The sequence below is a fragment of the Camelus bactrianus genome, chromosome X (assembly GCF_048773025.1).
Source record: "Camelus bactrianus isolate YW-2024 breed Bactrian camel chromosome X, ASM4877302v1, whole genome shotgun sequence".
NCBI lineage: Eukaryota > Metazoa > Chordata > Mammalia > Artiodactyla > Camelidae > Camelus > Camelus bactrianus.
The window spans coordinates 92,383,940-92,399,960 of record NC_133575.1 but is presented as its reverse complement, the minus strand read 5'-3'; the positions used below and the strand labels follow the sequence as shown (position 1 = coordinate 92,399,960).

General features: G+C 35.8%; 1 protein-coding gene across 4 annotated transcripts in view; it reads right to left on the bottom strand.

Annotated features, from left to right (window-relative positions):
• Positions 1 to 2,333: 2,333 nt before the first annotated feature.
• DOCK11 (dedicator of cytokinesis 11) overlaps positions 2,334 to 16,021 on the bottom strand; it is a 169,813-nt gene continuing 156,125 nt past the window's right edge. For 3 of the 4 annotated variants that reach the window (XM_074359257.1, XM_074359258.1, XM_074359259.1), the window contains 5 exons: positions 13,384 to 13,594; positions 12,819 to 13,009; positions 12,166 to 12,266; positions 10,807 to 10,945; positions 2,334 to 6,560 (listed from right to left, as the gene is read on the bottom strand). In XM_074359257.1, the coding sequence (XP_074215358.1) occupies positions 6,438 to 6,560; positions 10,807 to 10,945; positions 12,166 to 12,266; positions 12,819 to 13,009; positions 13,384 to 13,594 (765 nt within the window). In that variant the 3' untranslated portion in view covers positions 2,334 to 6,437. The remainder of the gene's footprint in view (positions 6,561 to 10,806; positions 10,946 to 12,165; positions 12,267 to 12,818; positions 13,010 to 13,383; positions 13,595 to 16,021) is intronic. The other variant, XR_012504693.1, reaches the window with a different exon arrangement.

The window sequence follows — 16,021 nt, the reverse complement described above, 5'->3', positions numbered from 1 at the left end:
TTTGCTTTGCATGTCCCTGGTAATAGTGGTTGGTTTTAATGGTCAGAGTTCATGTAATAAAATGAAGAAGTTAATTTTTCAACTTCCTGTTTGAAAACTCTGCCTTAATACACACACACACACAAACACGCTAGTTCCTACCCATCCTTCAAGGCTCTGTTGATCTCCATCTTCTCCATGAAACCTTTTTTGTTCTATATCTAGAAGAACTCTGCTTATTCAAGCACTTGTCATTACCACTGATTTGCTATTACTATTATCAGACCTCTTCGTATCTTCCTATGTGATTATGTCTTATCTCTCTCAACCACAGTCTGAGGGCTGGGATAGTGTCCACATTGCCTTGTACATAATAAAAGCTCCAGGGGTATCTGCTTATCTAAACCGGCTTTATTTCCTTGAGACTGCACTAGCAGTTATTCTGTGGCAGGTGCTTTTAGGTTCCAGGGAAACAGGTGAAAAATCAGACACAGACTCTACCCTTATGGAGCTTACCTTTTCAGTAAAATGTTGGAAGAGGAGAAACTTTTTGATCTCTGTAGAAAATTTGCAGGATGTTGCAGCAGGAGACCATAGGTTGAAAACACTGTGGACTGGGAGTCAGGATACCTTGGTCTTATCTCTAATTTGATATGTATCTTGAGTACATTTTTTTTTGAAGAGGGATTTAAAAAAAAATAAAGTTTTTAAAAATTAGTTTTTTGGGGAGGAGGGGTTGGAGGTAATTAGGTTTATTTAATTATTTTTTAAATAGAAGTACTGGGGATTGAACCCAGGGCCTTGTGCATGCTAACCATGCACTCTACCACTTGAACGACACCCTCTTCGCCTTGAGTACATTTCTTAACCATTTGTTATCTATTTCTTTATATACCTTTTAGAGATCATATGCTTACTGGGAGAACTAAATCAGAAAACAGATGCAAATCATGTTGAAGGGAACTTCCTCAACCTGATAAAATGCATCTATGAAAAACCCAGTTAATACCATACTTAAAGGTGAAAGACTGAAACCTTTCTCCCAAAGATCAGTAAGAAGACAAGGATGTCTTGCTCTCATCACTGCTATTCAACGTTCTACTGGAAGTTCTAGCCAAGTGCCAAGTAAGGAAATGAAATAAAAAGAATCAAGATTGGAAAGGAAGAAGTAAAACTATCTGTATTTTCATATGACATGATCTTATATAGAAAAACACTAAGGAATCTGCAAAAAAACTATTAAAGCTGATAAATGAATTCAGCAAGATTTCAGGATACAAGATCAATATACAAAAGTCAGTTGTATTTCTATAAGTTAGCAATGAACAACCTGAAAATGAAATTTTTTTAAAAACCCCTTTACAATAGCATTAAAAAGAATAAAATACTAAGGAATAAATTTAACAAAAGAAGTACAAGACTTCTACACTAAAAACTACAAAATACTGTTGAAAGAAATTAAAAATGACCTAAATAAATAGAAAAAAAAAACCCTGCGTTCATGGATTGGAACACTTAATATTGTTAAGGTGACAGTACTCCTCAAATTAAATTACAGATTCACAGCAAATCTTATCAAAATGCCAGCTATTATTTTCTGCAGAAATTGACAATCTTGAGTCTAAAATTCATATGGAAATGCAAGGGACCCAGAATATCCAAAACAGTCTTGAAAAAACAAAGCTGGAGGACTCAGACATCCCAATTTAAAAATGTACTGCACAGCTACAGTAATCAAGACTATGTGGTACTGGCATACAGAAAGATATATAGATCAATGGAATAGAACAGAGAGTCCACAATAAACCTATACTTGTATGGTCAATTGATTTTTTTTTAAAGGGTGCCAAGACAATTCAATGAAGGAAGGCAGTTTTTTCAACAAATGGTACAAAAAAAACACAAAAACTGGATATCCACATGCAAAAGAATAAATTTGAACCTGTAGCTCACATTATATACAAAAACTAGGTTAAAATGGATCAAAGACCTAAAAGTAAGAGTTAAAACTATAAAGCTCGAAGAAACGTAGGTTAAAATCTCCATGACCTTGGATTAGGCAATGTCTTCTTAGATAAGCATCAAAACACAAGTGATAAAAGAAAACATAGATAAATTGGACTTCATCAAAATTAAAAACTGTTGTTTCAAAGGACATTATTATGGAAGTGAAAAGGCAACCCACAGAATAGGAGAAATATATGGAAATCATGTATCTGATAAGAAACTTGCACCTTGAACAAATAAAGAACTCTTGCATTTCAACAATAAAAAGACAAATCAGTTTTTAAAAATGGGTAAAGAATTTGAATAGACTTATCTAGATAAGGATATAAAAATAGCCAACACACACATGAAAGAATGCTCAACTTCATTAGCCATTTGGAAAATGCAAACAAAAACCACGGTGAGATACCACTTCACACCCACTAGGAAGGTAATAACCAAAGAGGCAGATAATAACAAATGTTGTTGAGAATATTGAGAAAGTGGATCCTTATTTACTGCTGCTGGGACTGGAAAGTGGTGCAGCTTCTGTGGAAAACAGTCTAGCAGTTCTTCCAAAGGTTAAACATGGAGTTACCATATGACCCAGTAATTCAACTCCTAGGTGTGTGCCCAAGACAAATGAAAACATATCCACACAAAAACTTGTACATGAGTGCTCATAGCAACATTATCAGTAATAGCCAAAGAGTGAAAATAACCCAAATGTCCATCAACTGATGAACAAATAAAATGTGTATCCATACAAAAGGAATATTATTCAGCCATAAAAAGGAACATTTTGCTACATGCTACAACATGGATGAACCTTAGGCTAAATGAAAGCAGCTAGTCACAAAAGGCCACATACTGTGTGATTCCATTTGTATCAAATGTCCAGAATACAAATCTATGGATACAGAAAGATTAGTGATTGTCAGGGGCTGGGGGCTGCTTGGTGGGCAATGGGGAGTGACTGCAATGTGTATGGGGTTTCTTTTGGGGTGATGAAAATGTTCTAAAATTAATTGTGATGGTTGCACAACTCTGACTATGCTAAAAACCACTGAACTGTGCATTTTAAGTGAGTGAATTGTACAGTATATGAATTGTATCTCAAAGAGGAGAACAGAAGAGGAAAAAAAAGCATGTTGCAAAAAGATTTAAAATGCTATACACAGAGGCAAAATCTTTGAAGAATTTAGTCACAATTTCAATCAGGAGTTGAATAAACATACATACACACTTTTCATAGAGTGACCATTGTGTGGTTAGGGACCAGGAACAGAGCATTCGTTGTAACTGGAACCAGCCAACTCCCAGGATTGAGGAATAGCCTTCTTCCACAAACCCACTCCCCATCCCCAGCCAACTTTTATTCTATTCCTTTCCCTTGTGTTTGGATAGCTGAAGTAGTGCACTGTTAGAACAAGACTGAGACTGAAGGTAGTGCACCATTTTGTGGATCAGAAGCCTGAAATATGTATCTGATTATTAATATTTTGAAGAATTTGGAAATTCTTATTATTTGAATACACTGCTCAGGTTCTGCATTTCAGATAAACTAGTATTTATAATTAAAGGCTTGGGTTTTTATTATGCTGACCTATTTGGTTTGTTAATTAACCAATGAATCATCTGTAATTCTATGATACGTTGGTCAAAGTTCCAAGGCTGTGGCTACCACTGCTGCGGTTTCATTTTTAAAAAGATGTTTATAATATTTATATAGGCAGTGAAGTCATATAAATATGGTAATAGTAACAATCCCAGCTACAGACATGATGCCAGTGGTGCAACTAGTTACTAGGAAAATCTGCACGGAACTACTTATTTTCTCCATGGGTTATCATTGTAGTGATAAACTAACACTACTAATGGTGACTTACTCACATTTTACAATATGTTTAAAGACTCAAAAGAATAGCGTCCAGGGAAAATTGGACTCAAGCTTAACTGCAAAATAATCAGTACAGCAGAAATGTACTCTTTGATGGGACTTTATCATGAAATAATTAAACTATATAAACAGTAATACCTTATATATGCAGGTTTCAAAACACACATAGCTGGCTTTCTCTAGTCTAGCCCACTTGTTCGCTATAGCTTTCTGCCCTCAGTCTAAAAGTTGGCGGAATGAATCTAGCAAAATTGTGCCATGACCTGGAGAACTCATTGGCCACAGGACACAAAATTATCTTGAACTTTTCCCTTTTTCTCCTTAGCCATCAATAAGTCATGTCCAGTCTTTTCATGTAGTATCTCTTGTGATTCTCCTTTCTTCTCCATCCTTGCTCACACCAAGGGGCTTATGGACTCATAACTAAATTCCTGTAGGAACTGTCTAACTGGTTTCCGTATTTCCATTTGTCCCCACCTCAAATACAACTGACAGCAATATAAAGGATGAAATTTCTAAAAATAACATTTAATCAAATAATCTGTTTAAAAACCTTAAAAAAAAAACAAAACAAAACACCTTAACTGGCTCCCCAATGTTTACTGAGTAAAGTCTAAATAGTAGCCTGGCATTCAAGGTCTTCCAAAATCTAGATACGAGTTTTTCTTTCTAGATATGTGATCTACTACTCCCTTGAACAAAACTGATCTCCTCACCAAGCCTTGAACTTCCACTAATTCTTTCTGCAACTTTGTTCATGGTGTTTCTCCTGCCTAGAATACCGTCTCATCTTTGAAAGCCTATTCAAGGCTGCCTTTTGCCCATGAAACCATTCCTGAACATTTATAATTCACAGTGACCCCTCACTCCTTGAATGTGGTAAGAGTTATGGCCAGTGCCATTCATTTGGCAACTTTTCTTGTCTTATATTGTTAATTCATGTATTATTTAATTTTGTGTATATCTTGCCTCAACTAGACTGCAAGTTTCTTGAGTCTAGTTGAGGGCCATTTATTATACTCAAAAAAAAATTACCCACAGGGCACAATACTGTGCTGAGGGACATGATAGGGACGAGTCATTGACAAAAGAGCACTGAAGATTCCCCAAGATGCCTCATTCTCAGAAGGCAGCATTCACTCTAGGTGACAGTTCTTTATACATACATGCCAAATATAGTCACTTTAAAGACGAAACTAACTCTACAGGTTACTCCAAGATATTAAGGAATTATAAGCCACCTCTGAAATTTCTGAATCCCCTATTGAAATACAAAATAAACCTTCAATAAATAATTTCATACTTCCCTAAAAGGTTAAAAATGACATGTAAAGAAAAATGGGCACGCCAGGTGCATAATCTCTTGAGATTTACTTGATCACAAAGTATTTAAAAAGCTAAGGCTCCGTGCACTCCATTTATATTTCAGGATCTGTTTTTCTTTTTTGTTTCTTTTTTTTTTTGTCTGTAAAATAGGCTAAACTATATACAAAAAATAAGTCTAGGACTTAAAGTTTACATAAAAGGCAGCTAAAATTATATGGAGAATTCAAGCTTAAAAAAAAAGTTCTTCACATCTTGGTCTCTCCTGAATTATTTAGGTAGTCTGAGGTTTCTTCATAGTTAGGGATGTTATCCTTAGCTAGCAGTTGCTAAATCTGTGGTGGTTATGTACACTGACCCAAGAAACGCTGCAACCAGCAAGTTCTATCAAAGTGCTTGTTAACCTTGGAAAGAATAATAATTACAAAAATGCCTACCCCTCAGACTCTGCCGCTAAAGCTCTGAAGTTGCATAGTATGTACTGACTGCAAATTCTCAGAAATGTTTTGTTTAGCTTTATGGATTGCCTCAGATGATAAACCTTGGGCAGGACATGCTGCTTGCTGGGCACACCTATGCCACGTACAAATCCCTCATCTTGTATCTTGGAGAGAGACCGACTGGATACCTAGCATCATTGGATCAAAACCTGAAGGATCAGTAAGCTTGGTATTCTATATATATATCCTTTCTTTGTGAAATTTTCCTTTTTAAATGATGCTTTTGTTTCCTTTAGACCGGTCTTGATCATTGGTAGGCAAGGTTTCAAATTATCTCCCCAATTTGAAGTATTCATGTTTTATGAAAATGTTATCTTTTTTTTTCTCCAAGGATTAGTATAATGAATTGAGCTTCCTGTCAAGAAAAATGCTAAGTTCAAAGTATTATTTCCTTCGCTTCTAATTACAAATAAGTTTTACCTTTTATTGTGTTCCATTATACAATTTTACATAGTACCATTTTATTTTAAGCAATAATTAAGCAATTCGAATGAATGTTTTTGAGCTCTACTTCTTGGTATATAGATTTACCTAAAAAAGTACAAACCAAGCACAGTGGTGCAATTTTCCAGGCACTTTCAAGTTGCTTAAATATTTACAAATATGTAAGCACCCTGTTTGAAAGCATGAAAATTTGGTGTCAGGAAGAAACACTCCATGTATATCAAATCTTTAAATGTTAACATTTGCACAGCTCCAGATATTCCTGAGAAAGTTCAGTCTTGTTGCCACTTTACATCTCCACATCCTCATATTTCAGCAGCGTATCTTGGGGAACCATAACCTCTGTCACTTGACGTACCACTAATTGCACAAAATACATGTAATGTGTTGCTCATCCAGGGAGAATGCATTGTGTCTTCTTGTAATATCTAGAACGAAAGAAACCTGCATGTTTATCATGAAGCCAAATAGCCACTGCCGAAAAAGTATGTGTATATGAAATCATAGGCACATTTCAATTTATCACTAACACTTAGCTATTTAAAATGATATAAAGCACAAAGAGCAAAGAATAACATTACCGACTCAAGTCTTCAAAGCTGTATTACAAAGGCAGCATATCAAAAAAGCAGAAAAAATCTGGTTACTCATTAAGAAAGGCAAAATGTTGTCAAATGCAAAATTCAATCAAAAGCAAGACATTAACAATCTTAAAAAAAATTTTTAACAGATGGTCATATGAAGAGCCCTAAACAGTGGACTCTCTGATACGAGATTATGGATCATCTTCTAACAGCGGTTCTCAGGACCACTTGTGGGGCTTTTCAAACACGCAAATACCATGCTCCTTCCCAGGAGACTTGGGAAATAATATTAAATGAAGAGAAAATAAGTGACTATTTCTAAAGACACACTACAATTTTAAAAGCTAAGTGATACAGAAGACTTTTCTTGGAAATTAAAAATTTAATAAATATAAATTTTATACCCCATAAGTATATAAACATATATATTCATATTACTATAGACATTTTAAAATTATCCAACAGAGATCTCATGGGTGGATTAGGGAGAAAGAAAAGAATAGCACACACATCACATCCAACCTCTTTACTATAATTAGGTGCCAACTTAGGTCTCACGCTTTTAACACTGGGTTCTCAAGTTAGCTCTGAAACTTCAGTACTAAGCCTGCAGATTGGTCTCTGGTGGCAGTAATGGGTCATGTCATTTGTGTTGCTACATATCATGTCTCATATAAAGTCCATAATAGAGAAATTTTCTCTCACAAAAATCGTAACTCCTAACATTAATCTGAAAGCACAGGAGAGATGTAAGAGATTATCCACACCTGTCAGATGCGACAAGCCAATAGAGCATTCATTATGAATAAAACAAAACAGAAACGACAATGGCCACCACTAAATCTATCTAATTTAGAAATCTGCAATTAATAGTTTTAAGATAATATAAATCCCTACAAAAAAGTCAAAAGCCTAAAGAAGTTTTTAAAAGGACTTCACATTTTGGTATAGTGTAGCAGATTACATTGCAAAGGGCCAAGGAATATCCAGGCCATTATCTTTTTGTCAAGTAATCATTTATGGAGCACAACAGATAATTTGTATTTCAGCGTACAGCTATATTTTATCTTATTTTGTTGTATTATTATATTTTCCTCTGGGAAGTAATGTGTCTCAAAGTGTATGATTAAAAAAGGCTCTCTTTTATATGAGAATCTAATAGGAAATACCGATTCACAAAAATTCACTCTAAAACATTTGCCCAAAGTAAGGCATACCTGGATATGATGCAGTATGACAGTATAGCTTGCATAAATATAAACCAATAGAAACTAAGGCTTTTCTGGGTTAGCTATCAATACATAATTATATCAAGGATCTAAAATACTGGTCTCTACAACTAGATAAAATAGCCATGGTTTATGGAAGTTCAATGAGAGAGGTAGGAAATATGACAGCAGATTTGTAAAATCCATGCTTCATCAGGGTGTTAAAAAAGAGACAAGAGGCCCAAAATAGAGTCACTTGTGCTAAAAGCCTGAGACTTAATACCTAATCTAATTGCAGTTTCAGTTTTTTCCAGGCTGGTGGTAACCTTAACCAGCCAAAAAAGTATGTGTCTTACTTTCAGTCTGGAATTACTTACTTGGTACTAGTGAGATAATCCACCTGACAGACCCTTGCCCTGCCCCAAAGGAAGGTGCCCTTGCCTGAAACAATCAGGTCGTTTCTAGAATAACTTCCTTGCTCTGCCTCCTTCTACATGTAAGTCTTCCATTTTGTAAAGCTCTTCGGAGCGCCTTTCTGTCTGCTAGATGGGATGCTGCCCAAATCCTCAATTACTGAATAAAGCCAAGATCTTTAAAATTTACTCAGTTGAATTTTTTTTAACAAGGGAAAAGAGAACTTTATAAAATAACTGCTGTAAATATTTTGATCACAGTAATAGCAGTAAATTGAATAATTTGCTTTCAATTTGAATAATCGAGTTCAAGGCTAGGTCATACAATTGCATGTAAATTATGTAACTAATATAATACACATTGGCTTAAAATGATGTAATTGCTTTATATCTTTTGTGAAGGAGCAGTTTTTGCTGTTTTTTTCCTATGGACTATGGAGAATAGAAACTCAAACTGGACAGTTTCTAGGAATAAATTATATAATCTATTTGATAAAAGTATACCCCAGAACAGTGACGGTAGAGAGGTTAAACCCCCACTGTACTCATGGGCTGAGCTTGAAATACAAACAATAAAGGAAGTAGAATGATTCCCTCCTTTCCTAGCCCTGATCGCCTGGCTGCTTTGGGAAGGAGGCAAAAAAGGGCTTCTGAAAACTGAGCAGCAAAGGCATGCCTTGGAACAGTTTGCATTCACTCCTAAGTGGGCTAACATAAGTAAAGACGGCAAAAAGAACTAACAGAACACTGATTCCAACACTCCGCAAGCCAACAAGTTTCCCAGCCATGAGAATGGGAGAGTAGGAGACTGGGGTAAGTGGTCTCATTGAACAGATGGGATGATGAAAGTCTGGCTGACTGGTTTCTCTATACTAGGTATAGAGATGATAATGGTTAGAAAATTAAGACTCCTGGTCACTCAGTGCAACCGTGGGATAATTGTAACTAAATTTCCCATAGTCCTTTCTAAGAAAGCATGTAAAACAAATTCAGAGAGGTAGAACTTGATTCAGAGTCAACTAGCTTTTGTTTCCCTAGAAATATCTTTTCTTTTCCCCATCAATTCACTGCAGTTCTTTGGGTACTAACCACTGTCAGCCTATTTGTAAGTACACCCTTTGTATGATGGTCTCACACAGGGGAGTGCCTTCAAGTGATCACTGAAATGCAGATAACAGGACAGATGAAGTTCTCCTTTCTGGAACCATCGTTAAGAATGCATTCGCTAAAGGGTTGTAGTTATCCTTGTTTCTTTTAAGGAGTCTTAATTTCTTAAAAAGTTGAGAGGTTGAAGAGTTTCTGAAGCAAATATTAATCTTACTGGGTGTTTTCCTTAGTAAGGAAATGAGGGAGATTTTATGATAAGCTTAATAGGCTCAGGACCTGAGGGATCAAGACCATCCATCATGTGGTGACTTTTACAAATGTGTTGAAGATTTTAAAACACTTAAGTGACCATCCATGTATAGATTGGTTGTAAACAGATCTCAGGACTGCAATGTAGGAATGAAGTTTACCAGGATAATCCAGGAGTACTCTGATTTTAAGGTAAGTAGGTATATAAAAGTCATAACTACTTAATTATAACAATTTGGCTGTAAGTGGTGAGCAGATTGTTGCTTCTATATTTTTCAGATTGTGCTTTACTAAGTTAGCTATAACTGTCATTAACACTCAGTCACAGATTAAAATGCTAAGTTTTATGAAAATAGAGAGTTTTGCAGGCTGTATGGGTAGTTAAGACAATTCCCAAATTTTGGAAGTCACTCAGGATCTCACTTAAATGATAGTATAGTTGCCCCCAGGTATCCTCAGAGGATTAGTTCCTGGACCATCGCCCCCTCTCCCTAGGATATGAAAATTTGAGGATGTGCAGGTCTCATATAAAATCTGCATATAACCTATGCACATCCTTCTGTATACTGTAAATCATCTCTAGATTACTTATAATACCTAATACAATGTAAATGCTAGGTAAAGAGCTGCTGCTTGCAGCAAGTTCAAGTTTTGCTTTTTGGAACTTTCTGGAATTTTTTAAAAATATTTTCAATTGGCAGTTGGTTGAATCTGCAGACGCGGAACCTGTACCTAGTTTCTTACAGCCAAGGTAGAGATATTCATTTAGGGATTTGGTTGCTGAGCCAATAATTTCACTTCTCTAGGATCCTTTCTGAAAGACTCTTATCCATGTTCATAGTAGATCAACAGATTTGCTCAGCTACTCACTTCTAATGGCACTGTGGCACAAGAACAAAATGATTTATTACTGACAATTGCTTTAGCAATTGCTTCAGAGAACTGCTTCACGTTTGATTTGTATTATATCATTTAAATGACTAAATATGAGCAAATTTCAAAATAACAGACTCAGTAATTTCAAGGTAACATGTTTCAAACCAATAGGTTTTGCTAAGTAACTATTTAGGGACCCCAGATCAAATTTTTGTTTTCAACCATCCTAATACTTGCCTGCTCGTGAATAATATCAGATAATTCTTTCACCATATCTCTGAAATTTGACTTAAGCCCTTCATGGTATTCAACCTGATCCTCTTTAATTAGCCGCTCATTTAGTTCCAGTGCAATGCTGCATGCTTGGATGAACTTCCTGTGGATGAAGATCAAAGATAAAGTTTTTGTTATTCCTAGAAAGTCTCACTGAAAATTTAGTATTTACTTTAACCATGGCTTACCTAGAAGGAAGATTAGACTCCTGTATTTTATCTCTGTGTTTTGCTAGTGCCACTAAGTCTGAAATATCTCTTCCACCTTTCTCCTTCGGTTTTCTTACTTTGCTCAAAACATATACCCTCTAGGAAGCCTACTTGCTCAGTCATTTACTTGATATGATATCAGCTAAAGTTGTGCTAACATTAATTTACATCTGTAGATAATGTTATTCATTCAAAAATAATTTATTTGAGGCTAACTATGTACCCAGTCCAGTGCTGGGTGCTATAGGTATGAAGTATCTGCCCTGGGCTGGTAAGAGTGGGGACAGAGAATTGATGACTTATCATACAAGCATTTTTCCATCATTTCACGTATTTATGTTTAATGTCCATAATTAGAATGTATGTCTTAGGGGACAAAGTACCTCACTGCCCATTTGTTTTGTATCCCTGTCATAGCAACTAGTAGAATCTTTTTGTATATGCCAGGCATTAATAAACATTGAATGACTGCTGGTTACTCTAACCTGAAAACAGCTGATAACACAGAGAGGAAAAGTGAAATAAGTTGGGAGCAAATGAGTGGATAAGTTATCTTTGTCATTAGTTTACCTTACTCATTTGTCTCTTTTATTCTGAATGTAAACTCCTTTTATAGATGAAATAGATTTTGTCTTCTAATGCAAGACCATTCAGGACATGCCTTAGCTTAGAAGGATGCTTATTCTAGACGAGATATCACATGCCCTAGGCTGGGGAACCCACGTGGAACTAAACGACATGGGACAGGAGCAAGCCTATCCAACCCTTCCTACCCTAAATGGCCTGAAATGCTGTAAAATGAGATCAATCAGACAGAGGAGGAAATCATGTGATGAACGTAGGCTTGTGTTTTTGTCATAATATCGAAAGCAATCAAGTAAATTGGCATATTTAATCTCTTGGGTCACTAGGACATTGTTAAAGTGCTGCAGTAGGAAAGAGATCACACATTTCCTCTCTACTTAAAGTACCATTAGAAGGTCACTTAAATATTGTGAAAGAGAACAGAGAATGTCCTTTTCTCAAGGGACATTTGGTGAATATTTTGGTTTCTTTTAAGAAGAAAATAGAGTAAAACAATAGAGGTCTAATCTGAGAACTACAAAGCACTTACCTAAACATGTCTTTCAACTCATTTACTTTCTTAGGTGGATACTTGCTAGCTTGACTGTCATTTAAGAAAGCCCTTGCATATGCTAATGGACCTGCATTTACCTAAATTACAAAAGGAGGAAAATGAGAGTTGTTGGAATGTAATCAAAAAGTAATTTTTGCATTTCTCTTTAAAAAAAAACAGTATGTTAAAAATCCACATCTGAGAAACATTTACTATGCTTTTTTTTAACGTTTTTAATGATTTATAATCATTTTACAATGTGTCAAATTTCAGTGTAGAGCACAATTTATCAGTTATACATGAACTATATATAATTCATTGTCACGTTTTTTCTCTAACATTTACTATTCATACTATAAATTTATCTGAAAAAATTAAAGTAAATCATCTGCAAAGATGATACTCTAATATGTTAATGATTTCTGATATGTAAATATAGGGCTTGGCTACAGTCAGAGGGATTTATGTTAAGGTCCTCTGACGGAACACAAAATTTATAGAAATTGAACATAATTGCTTTATTGAGTTAATCAAAAACGTACAGGTTTTTGCATTCAATATAACAGTTTCCATTAGTGCTTGCTCTGTGCCCTTATGAGAGCAAGAGGAACACTGAGAAATATTTAATACACGTTTAGCAACCACCATACCTGCACTGAAACGCAGCCCTGCAGTTTAAGTTGGAGCTGAATCATGTCCACGTCAGCAGAAGAGCAAAGCTTTTGCAGCTCTGCAGTTTTATCTTTTATTTCATCAGTAGCAACATCAATTGGCTTTAAATTAATCTGCTGTTCATAGGTTATAGGGATCCTCTTCTTCACATATGGAAATGAGTTTGAAGCTATTAAATGTTAAGATTGAACAAATGAGTTTCTAAGATAGTAAATAAAACAGCCAAATTAAAGGGAAAAAAATCTGTTGTGCTTAATTCTCCCTGTGCATTCTGTAGAAAATACCTCAGGGGACCAAATAGGCACCTTATTACTTTAGGATTGAGGGTGAAATTCTCTTTATAAGATAACTCAGAGCAATCATGAATTACATATGGGAAAACAATGGTTTATGACATAGCCAAGTTGGTGCAAGTTAGTGACTGAACAGCAGAACAATGAGTGATTAAAATTTCAGTTACATTTTCCTGCTGACCAGCTGCTACTTTTGTGTATCAAAAAAGACCATATGTCAAACAAAGAAGTTATGCCAAGTCCTACTTACTAGTCAAGATCGTACGGCGTTTGCACTGTTCTTCTATACAACCTTGTTTTTTGCCTGATAATGTATAAGGAGCCTCAAAAACAAATCTGTTGATATTATGGTTTCTTTCAAATTCAGTCTTTCTTTCTGTGAGTTCTTTGTCATCAAAGTAGGGCTTCACATATGTGACTTGGATATGAGCATATTTTGGATCAAGGTCTTTGACATTTACCTGTAATGTAAGAAACTTTTGTTTTTATGCAATAGAAAGGAAACGAGGGTACAGGTAAGCTACTAACAACTTTAAGATCAACTGAGGAACACTGTCATTGAACACACTGTGAACTGAATACACACTTGGAAGAGGTCTTTGCTCTTTTTTTAAGGATCATTTCCTTCTGATTATAAAGAAGTTACAGAAACGAATTTGAGATTACAGAAATGTAGGCAGAAAAAAAAACTGTAATGTGACCACTCAGCAGTGACCATTATTCACATTTTCATATATTTCCTTCTAATCTTTTTTCTATGCACATATATTTACGAACCTGAGATCATGCTGAGCATTGTTTTATAATCTGATTCCTCAAAATATATTAAAATGGTTAACTGTACATTTGAGTTCCACCTCAAAAATACAGACAGGATTCTGAGACGATGGCAGAGCACCAGAGATTTATCTTCCTACAGAGACAATGGTAACACTGGCAGAGTCTGTCTGATGTAACTATTTCAGATCTCTGGAGTCTATTGAAGGTTTGCAACTTTCAGGGGAAGGCATGGATATAAAATTGCAGTTAATTTTGATCTTGGTCAGTTTTAGTTCTTGACAAAATGGCAGCTACCCATACCTCACCCCCAAGCTCCATGGCAGGCAGCTGTGCACATGTTCCTGGAACAGTTTGCGGGAGCCAAGATGAACAAGAAGGACCCTGTCTTCCAAATACTGGGGATCTGTGCTGTGATTGCTGACTGCTGCTTCTGATCCCAGAGGTGCAAAGAGGCTGTGGCCATTGTTGCACCTTTCCCCATTGTTGCAAGGCCCTCCCCATCTGGCTGAAGGACTTGCAGGGGATTTAAAGGACCAGTATCTTTTCTCCACCCTCCTCACTTCATTTTCCTCTTTCTCCCCTCTTGGGAGCCAGACATTAAAGATTAGGGCATTCAAAAGCAACTGCATATATGAGGGAAACTAGAAAGTCACTGGGCATGCTCAAGGGAAGGTGCAGGCTCAGAACAGACCTGAGAAGACCCCCAAGTTTACACCTCAGGCTGTCCTTTGGCACAGAGACAGCCTACAATGATTAAAAACAAACAAAACTGCAAACCCTTGGAAAGGGGGAAATTCTGATTTCCAGAGTGACCATATTATTAATTTCAAATGTCCAGTTTTCAACAAAAAAATCACAAGCATACAAAGAAACAAGAAAGCATGGCCCATTCAAAGAAGAAAAATAAACCAAGAGAAACTGTCCCTGATAGCAGATCTAATAGATCTACTAGAAAAAGACTTTAAAACAACAGCCTTGAGGATTAAGTAATTAAAGGAAAATATAAAATCAAGAAAATGATACATGAACAAAATGTCAATATCAACAAAGAGGTAGAAAACCTAAAAAGAAACCAAAATTTTTTTTCAGAGCTGAAAAATACAATAACTGAAATGAAAGTTCACCAGAAGGATTCAAAGGCAGATTTCAGCAGGCAGAAGTAAGAGCGAACTTGAAGACAGGACAATGGGAATGATCAAGTCAGAAGAACAGAAAGGAAAAAAAAAATTGAAGAGTGACAGAGCCTAAGAAACCTGTGGAACATCACCCAGAAGACCAACATATACCTTGTGGTAGTCCCTAAAGGAGAAAAGAGAAAGGGGCAGAGACAATATTTGAAGAAATAATGGCTGAAAACTTCCCAAATTTGATGAAAAACATGACTATAAACATCCAGGAAGCTCAACAAACTCCAGGTAGGGTAACTCAAAGATACCCACACTGAGACACATTAAAATCACACTGTTAAAAGAGAATTTTGAAAGGAGCAAGAGATAAATGACTCAGTAATATACAAGGGATCCTCAATAAGATGATCAGATTTCTCATCAGAAACTTTGGAGGCCAGAAGGCACTGAACTGATACAAAGTGCTAAACAACAACAACAATCTGTCAATCAAGAATCCTATATCTGGCAAAACTCTCCTTAAAAGTGAGGGAGAGATTGACATACCCAGATAAAGAAAAGCTGAGGGAGTTTGTTACCACTAGAGCTGCCCTATATGGAACACTAAAGGGAGTCCTGCTGGTTACAATGAAGGGACATCAGACAGTAACTCAAAGCTGTATGAAGAAATAAAGATCTCAGTAAAAAATACGTGTGTAATTACAAAAGTTAGTATTATCATAACCATGGTAACGATACTGCTTACTGCTTTTTGTTTTCTACATGATTTAAGACTAATACATTTAAAAATTGGTCTAAAAGCTAGTATTACCAAAACTTTGGTTTATAACTCCAAATAATTTAAGAGACTAATACATTAAAATTATTAGCTAATGTTTTTGGATGCACAACATATAGAGATGTGATTCTGTGACATCAACAACTGAAAGGGTTAGGGATGGAGCTGTTAAAGGAGCAGAATTTTTCTGTTATTGAAATTGG